General features: G+C 45.5%; 1 protein-coding gene and 1 pseudogene across 2 annotated transcripts in view; both read left to right on the top strand.

Moving 5' to 3' along the window:
- Positions 1–11,895, top strand: part of NOTCH2 (notch receptor 2) — a 164,448-nt gene extending 152,553 nt beyond the window's left edge. For both annotated transcript variants that reach the window (XM_011285094.4, XM_019837710.3), the window contains exons 27-34: positions 583–725; positions 925–1,135; positions 1,567–1,663; positions 3,287–3,455; positions 4,076–4,377; positions 5,154–5,301; positions 5,942–6,039; positions 7,301–11,895. In XM_011285094.4, the coding sequence (XP_011283396.1) occupies positions 583–725; positions 925–1,135; positions 1,567–1,663; positions 3,287–3,455; positions 4,076–4,377; positions 5,154–5,301; positions 5,942–6,039; positions 7,301–8,689 (2,557 nt within the window). In that variant the 3' untranslated portion in view covers positions 8,690–11,895. The remainder of the gene's footprint in view (positions 1–582; positions 726–924; positions 1,136–1,566; positions 1,664–3,286; positions 3,456–4,075; positions 4,378–5,153; positions 5,302–5,941; positions 6,040–7,300) is intronic.
- A 140-nt stretch (positions 11,896–12,035) lies between these two features.
- Positions 12,036–15,062, top strand: LOC109502571 (annotated as a pseudogene).
- The last annotated feature ends 263 nt before the right edge of the window (positions 15,063–15,325 follow it).

Genomic DNA, 15,325 nt, shown 5'->3' with positions numbered 1-15,325 from the left:
TTCCTTGGTCTTGGTATCCTGAAAGGCGGGCTGGAGCAAGCAGAAGGTGGGATGTCAGGACGGCCTCCTCAAATGCCAGAATGTGTAACCTTTTGCCAGGGTTGCCTCAAATCCCTTTACTACTGACCATTCTTTTTATGTTAATCATTGCGTTCTGTTCAAGGCCATGCATTTATAACAGAAGGCTCTCTGTAATAATCTTGAATTGTTCTGTCATTGCACCCCACTATTTGTTGCTGTATCCCACAAGTTTCAACTGTATAGCTACCTCAGATGCAGATGCAGAGACCACGGAGAATAGGGATCCGCTTTACCCAGTGTCCTCCCTTTGACTTGCATTGCCTAAGTCAGAAGGCGCAAACTCAGCCAGACCAAGGAAGGTGAGACATAGTCCGGTGGGAACTCGTATTTAGGATCTAAAAGGACAGGATCTAATTTCTGAGATCTTTTGATGGCCTCATCACAGAGATAGGAGAGCCCAGTGCTGATGTGAGGAAGGAAGGCTCATGCAGTCCTTTCTAACTTCACTTGCTTGACTGGCACCCTCTGTTTTACTCACCATTTCCCCTTGGCATCCTACAGCTCTAAGGTGTTTCTGGAAATTGACAACCGCCAGTGTGTTCAAGATTCAGACCAGTGTTTCAAGAACACGGATGCAGCAGCAGCTCTTCTGGCCTCTCACGCCATCCAGGGGACCTTGTCCTACCCTCTTGTGTCCGTCGTCAGTGAGTAGCACTGGTGTTAAAGGAAGAGTTTGGGGCAGGGGAGACGTCACTTGGGGCCAGTGAGAAAAGGGCACACTTTTCAGTGTGCAGCTCTGTTTTTCAGTGCCAGTGAGGTCAATCAGTCAATGCCCTCTAAATGAATTTTATGCTAAGATTGAGAGGTTTATTCAGCACATTCCCTGTCTCCCTGCACTTCCAGGTGAATCTCTGACTCGAAAAGGTACTCAGCTTCTCTATCTACTTGCTGTTGCCGTTGTCATTATCCTGTTTATTATCTTGCTGGGAGTTATCATGGCGAAACGAAAGCGTAAGCATGGCTCCCTCTGGCTGCCTGAAGGTTTCACCCTTCGCCGAGACTCCAGCAATCACAAGCGCCGTGAGCCAGTGGGACAGGATGCCGTGGGGCTGAAGTAAGACGGTTTGCCAACACGCCACTATTCACAGTAGTAATAGCAGGGATAGAGGAGAAAGGAAATCTTGTTGAATTATGATTTTAAATTTTGAGCTCTGGCCACACCACATTGTCACACCTAACCATGATTCTGAGTGCCTGCTGAGCGACTATGAACTAACAGAGTCTGGATGCTTCTATTCTGTATATATTAAAGCAGTGGTGCTTGGCTTATATGTTGAGGCACCCTTTTGTCGTAAGCTCTTGATCCACAGGAAAGGAAAAGATGTTTACTCGGGCAGTGGGATGGAAGATACTGCCCATCCTTTGTGGGCCAAGGCTCCTGAAAGTCTTTGAGGATAGCCATGGAAAAAGTATTGAAAACCACTATATGAGTTTATGACATAACCTCTGCTCTTGTTTTTCCCCTTCATAATCTTGTCCTATCAGAAATCTCTCAGTGCAAGTCTCAGAGGCTAACCTAATTGGTTCTGGAACAAGTGAACATTGGGTTGATGATGAAGGGCCCCAGCCAAAGAAAGCCAAGGTAAGCTGGCCATGGTAGATCTACTATTATCAGCCACTGTCTGGTCACATCAAATTTCTGTCCTTTGCTATCTAGAGTGTCCTGAATGGGTGAAAAGGGTGATAGTCTTTATGTGCTGCCCAGGCAATGGCTACCCCAGGTTGTCATGAAAGGCAAGAATCATTAGGTCATTGATGGCCTTGGGTTACCTCCATATGTGTTTCAGTAAGAACTCTTTAGAGGCGCCTGGGTGGCTCAGTCAGTTAAGCATCTGACTCTTGATTTCAGCTCAGGTCATGATCTCATGGAGTTTGAGCCCCACATCGGGCTCTATGCTGGCGGTGTGGAGTCTGCTTGGGAGTCTCTCTCTCACTTTCTCTCTGCCCCTGCCCCATTTGCATGCGCACGCGCTCTCTCTCTCTCTGTCTCTCTAAATAAAAAAATAAATAAACCTAAAAAAATAACTCTTTATCAAAAATAATAAAACAAACATGATTCCTTCCTTAAGAATCATGCTGATGGTAGCTGAATAAGGAATGATGTGTGTAAATAGCAGTTTCCTTTATGACTAGCTCTCCCCCTTATCTTCTCTGGATACTCCCCCTTCAGGAAGGAAGAAAGCCAACGACCATTGAGTTTGGAGGTTCTGCATCTTGAGCACAGGAAACTAGAACCATAAAGTAAGAGGTAGATTGGGCTGAAGCTGATGTGAAAAGGGAGACAGTCCATCCATAGCTATACATGGCTGGGATATGCATATATCCATGAGTATTCTAAAGCAGCTTGAGGGGATGAATGCTTGAGGAATATAGACATGGAGTACAGCATGATGGTTCAGAACATTGCTTAGTTACAATCAGAACTGGATTCAAGTCCAAAACTCTGCTAGTTAGTAGCTGGAAAACTTAACCTCTTTGTACCTCATTATCCTTATCTGTAAAATAGGGAGTTGTTTCAAAGATTAAATATATATATGTGAAGCATCTTACCCATTTTCTATCATGTAGTAAATATTCAATAAAAGGTAGCTGCCTTTTAAATTATAGTAATAGTTACTGCCCAGCAAATATTTTCTTGGGTGTTTGCTATGTGCTGGGCATTGTATTGAGTACAGGGAGGTGGTATTGAACAAGGCTTGTTTCCTGTTCTCATGAACCTTATTACCTTCTCGTGGTAGAGACTGTTATATAGTGCCTTGTGAGCACTTAACACAGAGTCAGTTAAGTAGAGGTAAGCAGAGGGTATTTTCGAACCCACAAGAGGAATTAAAGTCCCGTTGTATTTGAAGGGTAGGTAGGAGTTAGTCAGACAAAGAATTGGGAAAAGATACGGCAGGCACAGGGGACAACCCAGGCAGAAGTCCAGAAGCAAGGAAATGGTGTTTTGGGGCTCTGTATCTAGATAGCGTATTTGGTAGGTGAAATAGATGGTATATTAAGGCTGAAGCCTGGAGTTTGGAATGGGGAGGTCGGGAGAATGGTACAGATGGCACAGGAGAGGGTGACAGGAATCACATCCGGCAGCAGCAGGAAGGCAGTGTGGATGACACCCTGGCAGGTAGAATAGGAGGAGACTACAACTGCTTCCTTGTCCGCAGCTCCTAATGGTGGGCCAGGTCAACACAGAGCGTTGTTTTCTTGTCAGGCTGAAGATGAGGCTTTGCTCTCAGAAGAAGATGATGCCATTGATCGACGTCCATGGACACAGCAGCACCTTGAGGCTGCAGATATCCGCAGGACGCCATCGCTGGCACTCACTCCTCCACAGGCAGAGCAGGAGGTGGATGTGTTGGATGTGAATGTCCGTGGCCCAGGTCAGCACACACCCACTTTCCAAACCTGCCCTGCCTGCCCTTGGCTCTGTGATGTGCCTCGGTGATCTGCCCCCTGCCAATTGCACAGACTAAATTAGCATGAGGAAATGAACACTTAGGGAATACAGACATGCAGAACATGTAAACTTCTGTAAGAAGAGGGAAGGATTTTATATTGCCTCACCTACAGCATGCTTGGGAATAGATAGGCTGATTACATGGGAAAGAGTTTAATGGGATAGAGAAATAATATCCCAAAGCAGAAGGATAGAAAATTACTTTAATTGATACCTTAGTGCATATTATTGTTAATACTGGATATTTTTAAATGTTGCCCAATTTAAAATAACATAGCACTTAGGAACTCAAACAGGAAGGCTTGCTTAACTTAGAGAAGAGCCCTAGCTTAAAAACACTCTTATTTTCCCATAAAGGGCATTATCTATCAGAGGAAAAACAGGTGGCAAATGTAAAACGAATTGCCCATTACCACAAGAAGCTCAGAGGGTTTTTTCCCCATAAGAATAACTTTATTCAAACAGAACGCTTCCAGCCACTGGGTTCATTGAACATTAATGTCCTCCTCCTTAAATATTTTTTGGAAAATTCCGTTCTTATAGATGGGTGCACCCCACTGATGCTGGCTTCCCTCCGAGGCGGCAGCTCAGATATGAGTGATGAAGATGAAGATGGAGAGGACTCTTCTGCCAACATCATCACAGACTTGGTCTACCAGGGTGCCAGCCTGCAGGCCCAGACAGACCGGACTGGTGAGATGGCTCTGCACCTTGCAGCGCGCTACTCAAGGGCTGATGCCGCCAAGCGTCTCCTGGATGCAGGTGCAGACGCCAACGCCCAGGACAACATGGGCCGCTGCCCTCTCCATGCTGCAGTGGCAGCTGATGCCCAGGGGGTCTTCCAGGTAAAGAACAGAGCTGATTCCCTATAGATCTATAATGGTTTCTCTTTGCTAAGGCACTTAATACCCAATTATGCTCCTTCGGTAATTCTCTGAGAAAATAGGGCGGATGGTGGATCTGGTGGATCCAGGATGGTGGAGTCCTGCTTGTCGGATGGGAAAGCAGGAAAAGAGCAGCAGAAAACTGACCTAACCAGAACAGCCAGGTAGCGACAGAGCTTACAGCAGATCCCACCAGTTTTCTGATTCTTCGTCACTGTTCATTTTGATGTGCCCAAATGCCTCCCAAATGAATAGATCAGATGGGAGTGATACCTGTTATGAAGTTCTTGACTAGTATCAGCTTCTCCCTGTAGATTTATCTGGCCATATGGGCTTCCAGCTGCTCCTTGGTGGTTTTTTTTGACATGAATTCACTGTGTATTCCTTTTATTTTACCCTTGTGAGGAAACTGGAAGCATTCTGATTAATCTTAAACTATATACACCACAACTGAGGTTATGATATTTTCCCACTTACTCCTTTCTTTAGAAAGCAGAAGACATCACTCTCCATGAGATGGCGTCCCCTAGCACCCTTTGTTCCTTCATTCATTCATGCATTCATTCAGCATTTATTGATTGAGGATGATAGAATCATGGGCACAAAGACAACAAGCATTCCCTGCCCTCCAGGAACTTACAGGGTTGCCTCAGCTCTCATGCTCTTGTTTCTTCTTTTAACTTCATTATTTTCTTTTATCTAGTTGACTATCTTTTCTGTACTTTCTCATCTTGTAGATTCTGATCCGCAACCGAGTAACTGATCTGGACGCCAGGATGAACGATGGCACTACACCACTGATCCTGGCCGCCCGCCTGGCTGTGGAGGGAATGGTGGCAGAACTGATCAACTGCCAAGCAGATGTGAATGCAGTAGACGACCATGGTAGGGCCGAGAGGCAGGGAGCCAGATTCTCGCCTGCAAAGCGTGCCTCTAAGGGGGAAAATCATTATGTGATCTTTAAAGAACCATCTCAGATTTGAATCCAATGAAGATTCTATCATTCATTTATTCTTCTTTCAACATTTTAAGTCCAGAGAACTAAGCCAGTGGGAAGTCCATAGGCGAAGATAGGAAGGGATTTTTAGTGAGGGTTTTTGGAACTCAAAGCCAGTCTATGAAAGGCTTGCCTCTGTAGGTTCCACTCTGGATATGAGGACTAGTGAGCTTGTCCTCACTAGGGAGGGATTATGAGCAACATCTTAAATAGACATTCTGGTGTGATAAGTAGATAGATTATTGTCCTCAGTATGGGATTCTACCATGCGGAAGATGTGGGTACCCTAGACAAATGATCTTTTTACCTACATGTCTTTCTAATGCTAGGCAGCCTGTATTAAAGTATTTCTAGAACAGGAAAAGGAAGATAATACTTTGGTTTTTTTCCACAGGCTGTCACTGACAACTGGCTTGCTTCTCCCTGGGAAGTTCAAGGCTTCCTTATATAAGTCATGATGCTTCCTTATACTGGGAAGAGGACATGTTCCTCTACTCTGTCTGCTTATAAAAATGTTTCTCCCTGCAGGAAAATCCGCTCTTCACTGGGCAGCTGCTGTCAATAACGTGGAGGCAACCCTTTTGCTGTTGAAAAACGGGGCCAACCGAGACATGCAAGACAACAAGGTACAGTCTGGGCAGACCTAGCAGTGCCTCAGATTACGAAGCCTTCCCTTTTCTCCTATAGCTCTTCTTGTGATGAGTATAGACAAAGAGGGAGGCAGCGTGGACAACAGCTGGATCCAAAGAGTTTGAGGGGAAGGTATTGGGTTATCCAGGGATGTGTCAGGAGGCGAGTCCTCTGCCTACACAGTACTCAGTCTGGATCAGGCTGTCCTGTAAATAACTTCAGTGTAGCCTTTTTGCCTTTCTCTTTGACATCGTCCTTTCTCCTGTTCTCTGTTCTCTTCATGCTCACTTGCTTTTCTCTTGTTCTTGTTCATTTTCTTTGCTGTGGCTCTTGTTTTCTGTTCTTAGACACCATGGTATTTTCCTGGTTGCTTTTCTTCCTCTGGGTTTTGGGTCATACTTCTCTTCTCTTGTGTATTTCCTCTTTTCTCTAATTTTAATTCTTTCTTAAACATGTTTTGTTTCCTGTTGCTTCTGCTTCCCCTTATTTTTCTGCTTTAGGTTCTTGCCCTCCTACTTCTCTTATTTCTAAGAAGTCCTTTTCCTCTTAGGACCCTATTTTGATAAGCTCAGTGCTCTTTTAAGCAAATCTCTGGCTCAGGAGAATGCTTTATTTCACACATTCCCAACTAAGGAGACATCGCCCTCAATGGGGCAAAATTGACTGTTGAGGAAGGGTAGAATGATCTTACTCTTTTTGTGTGATCTTTGAGTACGTTGTCCATGCTGACAGCACACAGCCTGCTTGGGATTCTCTGTCTCCCTCTCTCTCTCTGCCCTCCCCCCCCCCCCATCTTTCAAAATAAATAAATAAATTTTTATTTATTTATATTTTTTTAATTTTCTCTTTTACATTTATTTATTTTTGAGAGACAGAGAGACAGAGCACTAGTCGGGGAGGGATAGAGAGAGGAAGACACAGAATCCTAAGCAGGCTCCAGGCTCTGAGCTGTCAGCACAGAGCCTGACGCAGGGCCCAAACTCGCAAACCGTGAGATCATGACCTGAGCCGAAGTCAGACACTTAACTGACTGACCCACTCAGGCACCCCATAAAAAAAAAAATTTTTTTTAAGCTACAGATATACATTCAGTACCTAGGTAGATAGACATTTTATCTGTGCTAGTAAAATTTCATATGGGGAGGCAGTTAGGGAAATAATGTCTAAGGGGTTGATAATAACAAAAAGTTTGAGAAACACTGACATATGATCAAGGGTGTTACTAATTTTCATGTGCTATGTGGGTCTTCTCTGTAGGAAGAGACACCTCTGTTTCTTGCTGCCCGGGAGGGAAGCTATGAAGCAGCCAAGATCCTGTTAGACCATTTTGCCAATCGGGATATCACAGACCACATGGATCGTCTTCCCCGGGATGTGGCTCGGGACCGCATGCACCATGACATCGTGCGCCTCCTAGACGAGTACAATGTGACACCGAGCCCTCCAGGCACTGTGCTGACTTCTGCCCTCTCACCTGTCATCTGTGGGCCCAACAGATCTTTCCTCAGCCTAAAGCACACCCCAATGGGCAAGAAGCCTAGACGGCCCAATACCAAGAGTGCCATGCCCACTAGCCTCCCTAACCTTGCCAAGGAGGCCAAGGATGCCAAGGGTAGTAGGAGGAAGAAGTCTCTGAGTGACAAGGGTCAGCTGTCTGAGAGTTCAGTGACTTTATCCCCAGTTGATTCCTTAGAGTCTCCTCACACATATGTTTCTGACACCACATCCTCTCCAATGATTACATCCCCTGGAATCTTACAGGCCTCACCCAACCCTATGTTGGCCACTGCTGCACCCCCTGCCCCAGTCCATGCACAGCATGCACTGTCCTTCTCTAACCTGCATGAAATGCAGCCTTTGGCTCACGGGGCCAACACTGTGCTTCCCTCAGTGAGCCAGCTGCTATCCCACCACCACATTGTTCCCCCAGGCAGTGGTAGTACGGGGAGCTTGGGCAGGCTCCATCCAGTCACTGTTCCAGCAGATTGGATGAACCGCATGGAGATGAATGAGACCCAGTACAATGAGATGTTTAGTATGGTTCTGGCTCCAGCTGAGGGCACGCACCCTGGCATAGCTCCCCAGAGCAGACCACCTGAAGGGAAGCATATAACTACCCCTCGGGAGCCCTTGCCCCCCATTGTGACTTTCCAGCTAATCCCCAAAGGCAGTATTTCCCAACCAGCAGGGACTCCCCAGCCTCAGTCCAACTGCCCCCCACCTGTTGCAGGCCCTGTGCCCACCATGTACCAGATTCCAGAAATGGCTCGTTTGCCTAATATGGCTTTTCCCACTGCCATGATGCCCCAGCAGGATGGGCAGGTTGCTCAGACCATTCTCCCAGCCTATCATCCTTTCCCAGCCTCTGTGGGCAAGTATCCCACACCACCTTCACAGCATAGTTATGCTTCCTCAAATGCTGCTGAGCGAACACCCAGTCACAGTGGTCACCTCCAGGGTGAGCATCCCTACCTGACACCATCCCCAGAGTCTCCTGACCAGTGGTCAAGTTCATCACCCCACTCTGCTTCTGACTGGTCAGATGTGACCACCAGCCCTACCCCTGGGGGTGCTGGAGGAGGTCAGCGGGGACCTGGAACACACATGTCTGAGCCACCGCGCAGCAACATGCAGGTGTATGCATGAAAGAGTCTGCCTCCAGTGTAGGGACAGAACTGCCTATTGTAAATGCTGCTGAGGAACAAATGAAGGTCATCCGGGAGAGAAATGAAGAAATCTCTGGAATCAGCTTCTGGAAGCAGGAGGAAGAAGATGCTTTTATCTTTTAGATAATGCAAGAAGCAATTTTGTCAGCTTCACTGGGTATCTGCAGGATTTGGGGTGGGAGGAACATGGTTCCTTTCAGTCTCTTACCCATCAAGCCAAGTTTGTGGAAACTCAAGATGAATACAAGACTTGGGGCCACATTTACTCTTTTCTCTTTGGAGAAAAGAATGGATGCCTGTTGTAGCCCAGAAATTCTTGCAGCCTGGACTGCATTTTAAGCCCTGGGGGCTTCTGCCATATCCATGAGAAGATTTTACGTACAGTCCTGTTGGGAATTGTATCTTGGAATTCTGCCCAAGTTGACTTATCTCATCTTCTCTTACTTGGAAATTCTTCTGACTTCATTTGGTGCTTTAATTTTTGCACCTCTCTGTGGTTGTACTCCCCCCACACCCCCAGCATGGTATAGGGCAACGTGCTTTTAATCATTCCTGCTCTGAAAAGCAATTTCAGCCTCCTTTCCCCTCTTCTCCCAGTGTCCCCAGGAATATCACAGGGTTTGCTTCGGTTATGGTTCTCAGCATACACCTTTCAAGTATGTTTCTTTAGAAAACGGATTCATTGCAGTCTCCTACATAATGTCATTCCTAGAAGAGGAAGGGGAGCAAGACATTTTTCTTTGAACCCATTTTGGAGACAGAAGTCCTTTTCAAGAGACTGCACCTTAGTTCTCTTGCCTGCATGCAGGGCTTTACATAAACCTTACCAGGAAGAAGGATAAGAATTGGTTGTTTTCCCATTTGTGGGCCTAGTCAGTGGGAAGTTTTATCATTGGCAGTGCAGGTACTATGAGCCCCTTAAAACAAATAAACAAACAAACAAACAAGAAACAGACAAAGATGTGGAATGTTGGAATGACCAAGAGATAAGCTAACCCATGTGAGAAGTGGTTATCCACTAACAAGTCCCTTTCCTTCTCTCCCAGCATTCCATTGACGGCCTGTGCAAAACACATTTGTTCCCAGATCTCAGAACCCCTGGCCTACTTCACTCACTCATCCAGCAGGGAAAGCTAGCCTTAGTTGTTGAGACTTTCCTTCCATAGAAGAAAATGTCTCAAACGATGCTTCCTCGCCACTCAGAGCTGAACTCTGTTTGGCTCGAGGGACCCCGTGCCAGCCAGGTTCCTTTTGCGGAGGGATTGCAGTCTCTGCTTCCTGAGGCTGTTTCTGACCGCAGGCCTGCTCACCAGCCCTTCACTGTGCGTGCAGTCTGAGTTATCGGTGCACCCAAGTAGGTTCTCACCGAACGCATGGATTTTTCTGTGTTCAAGTGCAGGAAATAGAAAGCTAACCTAGTTTTCTGGGATCCAAGCCAGCCCCGTACAAAGGTTGGAACTATGAGGCAGCCTTTGCTATTTTTTGCTACCATTCCTTTTGTTTTGAGGCAGTCGTGGCGTTCCCTTTCAGGCAACTAACATAGAAACTTACTGTGGACATTTTCCTTTCCCTGAGTTGCCTTGTAGATAATGATGGACAATTAAAGACTGTCTTTGTCATTCTCATGCTCAGATTATGGTTATATTTTACTTGAGTCGGCTCTCTGTATTTGTGGTCTTGGCACCTTCTGTGACACTCTGTCAAGGGCAGAAGCATTCTAGTCAACACTAGAAATAGGAATATCGTTTTCTTCCTCTTGTCCCTGAGTCATCCAATAGTGGATCCTGTGGCCACACTGTCATCTCTGCCCGGTGCTGTGATGTCATGACACCTGGGAAATTAGTTCTGCTGGGGCATTTTGTAGATAGTAACAGGTGAATTGCCTACTCTGTTTGAATGGTAGTCTTCATTACTGCCTTGGCTAGGAGTACCCGTCAGAGCATTCCACTTAACGTGATTTATCTGTTTGTGGCCCCGTATGGAACCCCTGAGTGTCTGTTAGCATGGCAGTCTACAAATTTTTTTTTTAGTCCTGCCCAAGCTCATCAACAGAAATAATTAGTACTGCCCCAGCAAACTGTATTCTCTCATGTGGCAACTCTTACCAGCCCTTTCATAGCAGGTAACATTTTATCTTCTGAACAGTGACTCTCTGTCCTTGGGCCCATTTGTTAATTCACAGATGGGGAGAACCTCTCTGTGTGGGCCACTGTGGACCTCACCACATCTGCCCCTGTCATCCTGTTTCATCCCCACTTTCTGAAAGTATCAGCCTCTGACCCAACAGCTTGGATCCTCTATTGCCTCCTCCTTCCCCAACCACAATTTAGGCCTAACTTGCTTCTTTTTCCTTCTTGGGATCCTTTGGGTTTTGGGAAAGGGAATGTGAAAGCTGCCATTACAGACTACGGGCTTCAGTGATGAGGAGGAAAACACTGCCTTTCAAGCATTTATCAATCCCTTAGATTTAAAGAACCCTTCAGTTGTATAGTACCTAATAAAAGTGAAGGTGAGATGGAGAATCACTTTCTTATTTGGGTTCTGAATTAGAGACTAAGTTTTATAGGACACGTCTTTTATGCCATGTATAGGTCACCCTCTCCCCAATTTTGGTTTGTTTTTATTTTTATAAATTTTTCTTTTGACTCCTCTTCCGTCTGCCTTTGGGGATAGATTCTTCTGTTTGTTTCTTCTGTTTTGTGTTAAGCATCATTTTCTGACTTACATGATGGTGAGGGAGAGAAACGTGTAAAAGAGAGTTAAAGACTTTGATGTAAGCAGTCAGCCATGATGCGCAAGCCTGCTATACCATCTTATTGCGGTCGCTGGTACACAGTTCTGGCATAGAAAAGAACCAAAGGTATAATATTTTGTGGGCAGGCAGTTTGGATTTTAACCAACACATTGAATGTATGATGACTATTTGAGAGGACACAACTATATGACCTGACGCTCCCACTTGTAACTGGTACTACGGCTCCTTCCTTGTGTACATTTCTCTTAAAAGTGATACTATATGTTTGTATGAGAAACCCAGTAACCAGAAAAATGACTGCATATTCCTAACTATACATAGTAAGGAAAATGCAAACTGTTTTTACTTTTCAAATTTTCATTCTAAAGTAGTTAAGATGAAATTTATATGAAAGCATTTTTATCACAAAATAAAAAAAGATTACATGTCAAGCTCTGTGACATTGCAGTTTTTATTTTCCATTCCAGCGTCCCTGGTCTTGCAGTGACCTCCTTTGTGATGTCATGATAGGCTGAGAATGAAATAATTTTCTCTTCATTCTGAATCCCACAAAGCCAAGCACTAGGCTTCTTTTTTTCATTCTCCCAAGCAGATTGCAAATAAATGCTTTTGAGGAAAAACTTCTGTCAAATAGGAAGCACCACAAGACAATCACTTTTCTGTGCATTAGTTAGTGGCAAACAGACACTTACTGAGGACAAGGTACCTTCCAGTGGAAATGGAGAGTGTTTGCTAAGGCCAGAATTGAAAAGTGGGATGTAACTGATAATATTGATAGTGCTGTTACCTAAACCATTAGTTTTCAATATTATTCCTCAAATTAAATTTGTATAGAACTTTGTTGCAGGGAGTATGGCCAGAGTTGCAAAAGATGAGTCCACAAACAAAATGCAGTTAAGTGAAGGTCCTCATACTTGAGTCGGAATGAGGCCCTGACTCCAGAATGAAGCTTCTTTTTTATTAGGAAGGATAATTGCTAAAGACTATGTGCATAAAGTCAGCTAAGTAAGTGTGTTAATCAATCTAATGGTTTAGCTTTTCAAGGTTGAATTTCGAGTTAATTGGTTTCTGTAACACTAGGAAGGGTCAGCTGTGAAGGAGGATCCAGCCCTGGACCATGTTAATGGCTCTAGGTGTCCCTTACCAGCCGCAGCCTCATTCAGCTGTGTAAACATGTCCTAAGGCCTTGCACCTTCTCCAGCCCTTCCCTTTTGAAGTCTCTTCCTTGGATGCTTCTCTCCTGCATCTCCCACAGAACTTTATACAATTCTAAAGTAGTATTTTGCCTATAAATATGTTACCAAGTTCCTTTATACATTTACTTGTGAAAGTCCATCAGGGAGACGTTTGAACACAAGTATTTGACATTGGTGATGCTTATGTCATGACCAGTCTTGTGTCAACCTCAGCATTGAGCTTATTTCCATATTCTGTTAGTTTTGCAGAAACTTTTTAAGTATATTTCTTTTTGAGACAGAGAGAGGGAGAGGGAGACACAGAATCCATAGCAGTCTCCAGGCTCTGACCTGTCAGCACAGAGCCCAAGGCAAGGCCCAACCTCATGAACCGCGAGATCATGACCTGAGCTGAAGTCAGATGCTTAACGGACAGCCACCCAGGCACCCCTGCTTTGCAGAAACTTTGATTCATACATATATAATTCTAAGTGGTAGAAATACTTGCTTAAATGACTGGAAATCTTAGGATATGCTTCAATTGAATAGATGAAGGAGGTTTATTCAAAATCTGCACAAATATATTTTAACACAACTGACAGCACATATTGGTTAGCCTGACAGCTTTCTAATTTCATATAAAACACATTTGAGTCTTCATGTTAGGCTTTATAATAGCATAACAGGAAAATGAATTTGAGAGCTAAGGAATGATTTGCCTAAGTCTGGTCCTCTGCAGGCTGGCATCTCAGAGCTGGACTGGCCTCTTCAGACTATTTAGGAGCTAACTTGCTGGAAACCTGCTTTCTGGATCTGAGCTGCAGGCCACTAGCTTGCTCTCCACATCCTACCACTGCAATCGCAAGCCTAAAAACCTCACCCTTGATTGTGGCGGGGGGATCCAGGGTTCTCCCAACTATGATCTCCAAAGAGGGAGGGCAGGGCTGGAGGCCAAGGCCTGCCACATCACACAGCTGGGACAGTAGACTTGGACACCAGGCCACAGTCAGGCCAGGGGTGAGACTGGTGCTTCCCTCAGTCCCACAGCTAAGAAGCCTCATAGCCCAAGGAGAGGGGGCTGAGTTCCCCTTTCAGAGCATGATGAATACAACAACCATCCTTAATGCCTGCACACAGTCCAGGATGTGATGGGCAATGGGAGAACTGAGCTCCCTTACTGCCTCTGCTTCTGCAAGCTCTCCCAATACACACTGCCCTGGGCCAGCAGGGCTCGATCTCCTCATCTGCCTGACCGTATTTTAAAAATGAAATGACCCCTTTCACGAAGATGGCGCCAAAGGTGAAAAAGGAAGCCCCTGTCCCTCCCAAAGCCAAAGCCAAAGCTTTGAAGGCCAAGAAAGTAGTGCTGAAAGGCGTCCATAGTCATACAAAAAAAGAAGATCCGCACATCACCTACATTCCGACGGCCCAAGGTACTGCATCTCCGAAGGCAGCCCAAATATCCTCAAAAGAGTGCCTCTCGGAGAAACAAGCTTGACCACTATGCCATCATCAAGTTCCCCCTGACTGCAGAGTCAGCCATGAAGAGAACAGAAGACAACAACACACTTGGGTTCATTGTGGATGCCAAGGCCAATAAGCACCAGATCAAACAGGCTGTGAAGAAGCTCTATGACATTGACATGACTAAGGTCAACACTCTGATCAGGCCCGATGGAGGAAAGAAAGCATATGTTTGATTGGCTCCTGACTATGATGCTTTGGATGTTGCCAACAAAATTGGGATCATCTAAACTGAGTCCAGCTGGCTAAATCTAAATATAAAAGTTTTCACCATAAAAAAATAAAAAATCATAAATAAAAATAAACATGAAATGTGAATCAGGTGCTTGCAAAAGTCCTGAAGAGGGAGAGGGTGTATGTGAAGTATGTGAGTAGGTGAGGAAGTGTAGGCATGTGAATGTGTCAAACAGAGAAAATACAACTTTTCTTTCTTTGCCTTAGGCTTAGCAAAACACGTCGAGAACAATGACAGCAGTCAAGTCTGCCTGCCAAGTGGGAGCAAACTCAAATGAGGATAACTCAAGAGGGGCTTATTTACAAAAGGACTACTGAGGAAGTGTGCATGTGTGAGGTGTAGGGGAACTCTAAGGAGCGGTGCAGAAAGCACTGGCTAGTCCCAGCAGAGCTATGACTGCTGGATACAAAGGGATGAGACCAGAGGAGGCTACCAGAACCTTGGAAAAAGTGTAGAGCAAGTTACCTCAAGAAGAGCTATGCTTCAGTTAGGGAGTCAGTGAGCCCCAAGGCTCCTTGACAACAAGGACGCCAGGGAATGAGTACTCTGACCTCATTCCCCACCCCATTTCTGCCCACACTTCCTTCCTCCCTTCCTTCCTTCCTTCCCTCCCTCCCTTCCTCCCTCCCTTCCTCCCTCCCTCCCTCCTTCCCTCCCTTCCTTCCTACCTTCCTTCCTTTCCTCCCTCCCTCCTTTCCTTCCTCCCTCCCTTCCTTCCTCCCTCCCTTCCTTCATTTCCTCCTTCCCTTCATCCCTTCCTTTGTTTCCTCCCTCCCTCCCTTCCTTCCCTCCCTCCCTTTTTCCCTTCCTTTCTCCCTTCCTTCCTTTCCTCCCTCCCTCCCTTCCTTCTTTCCTTCCCTCCCTCCCTCCCTTCCTTCCTTCTTTCCTTTCCTCCCTCCCTTCCTTTCCTCCTTCCTCCCTCCCTTC

This window comes from Felis catus, chromosome C1 (assembly GCF_018350175.1).
Source record: "Felis catus isolate Fca126 chromosome C1, F.catus_Fca126_mat1.0, whole genome shotgun sequence".
NCBI lineage: Eukaryota > Metazoa > Chordata > Mammalia > Carnivora > Felidae > Felis > Felis catus.
The sequence above is the reverse complement of the archived record's forward strand: the minus strand, read 5'-3'. Positions and strand labels throughout refer to the sequence as shown.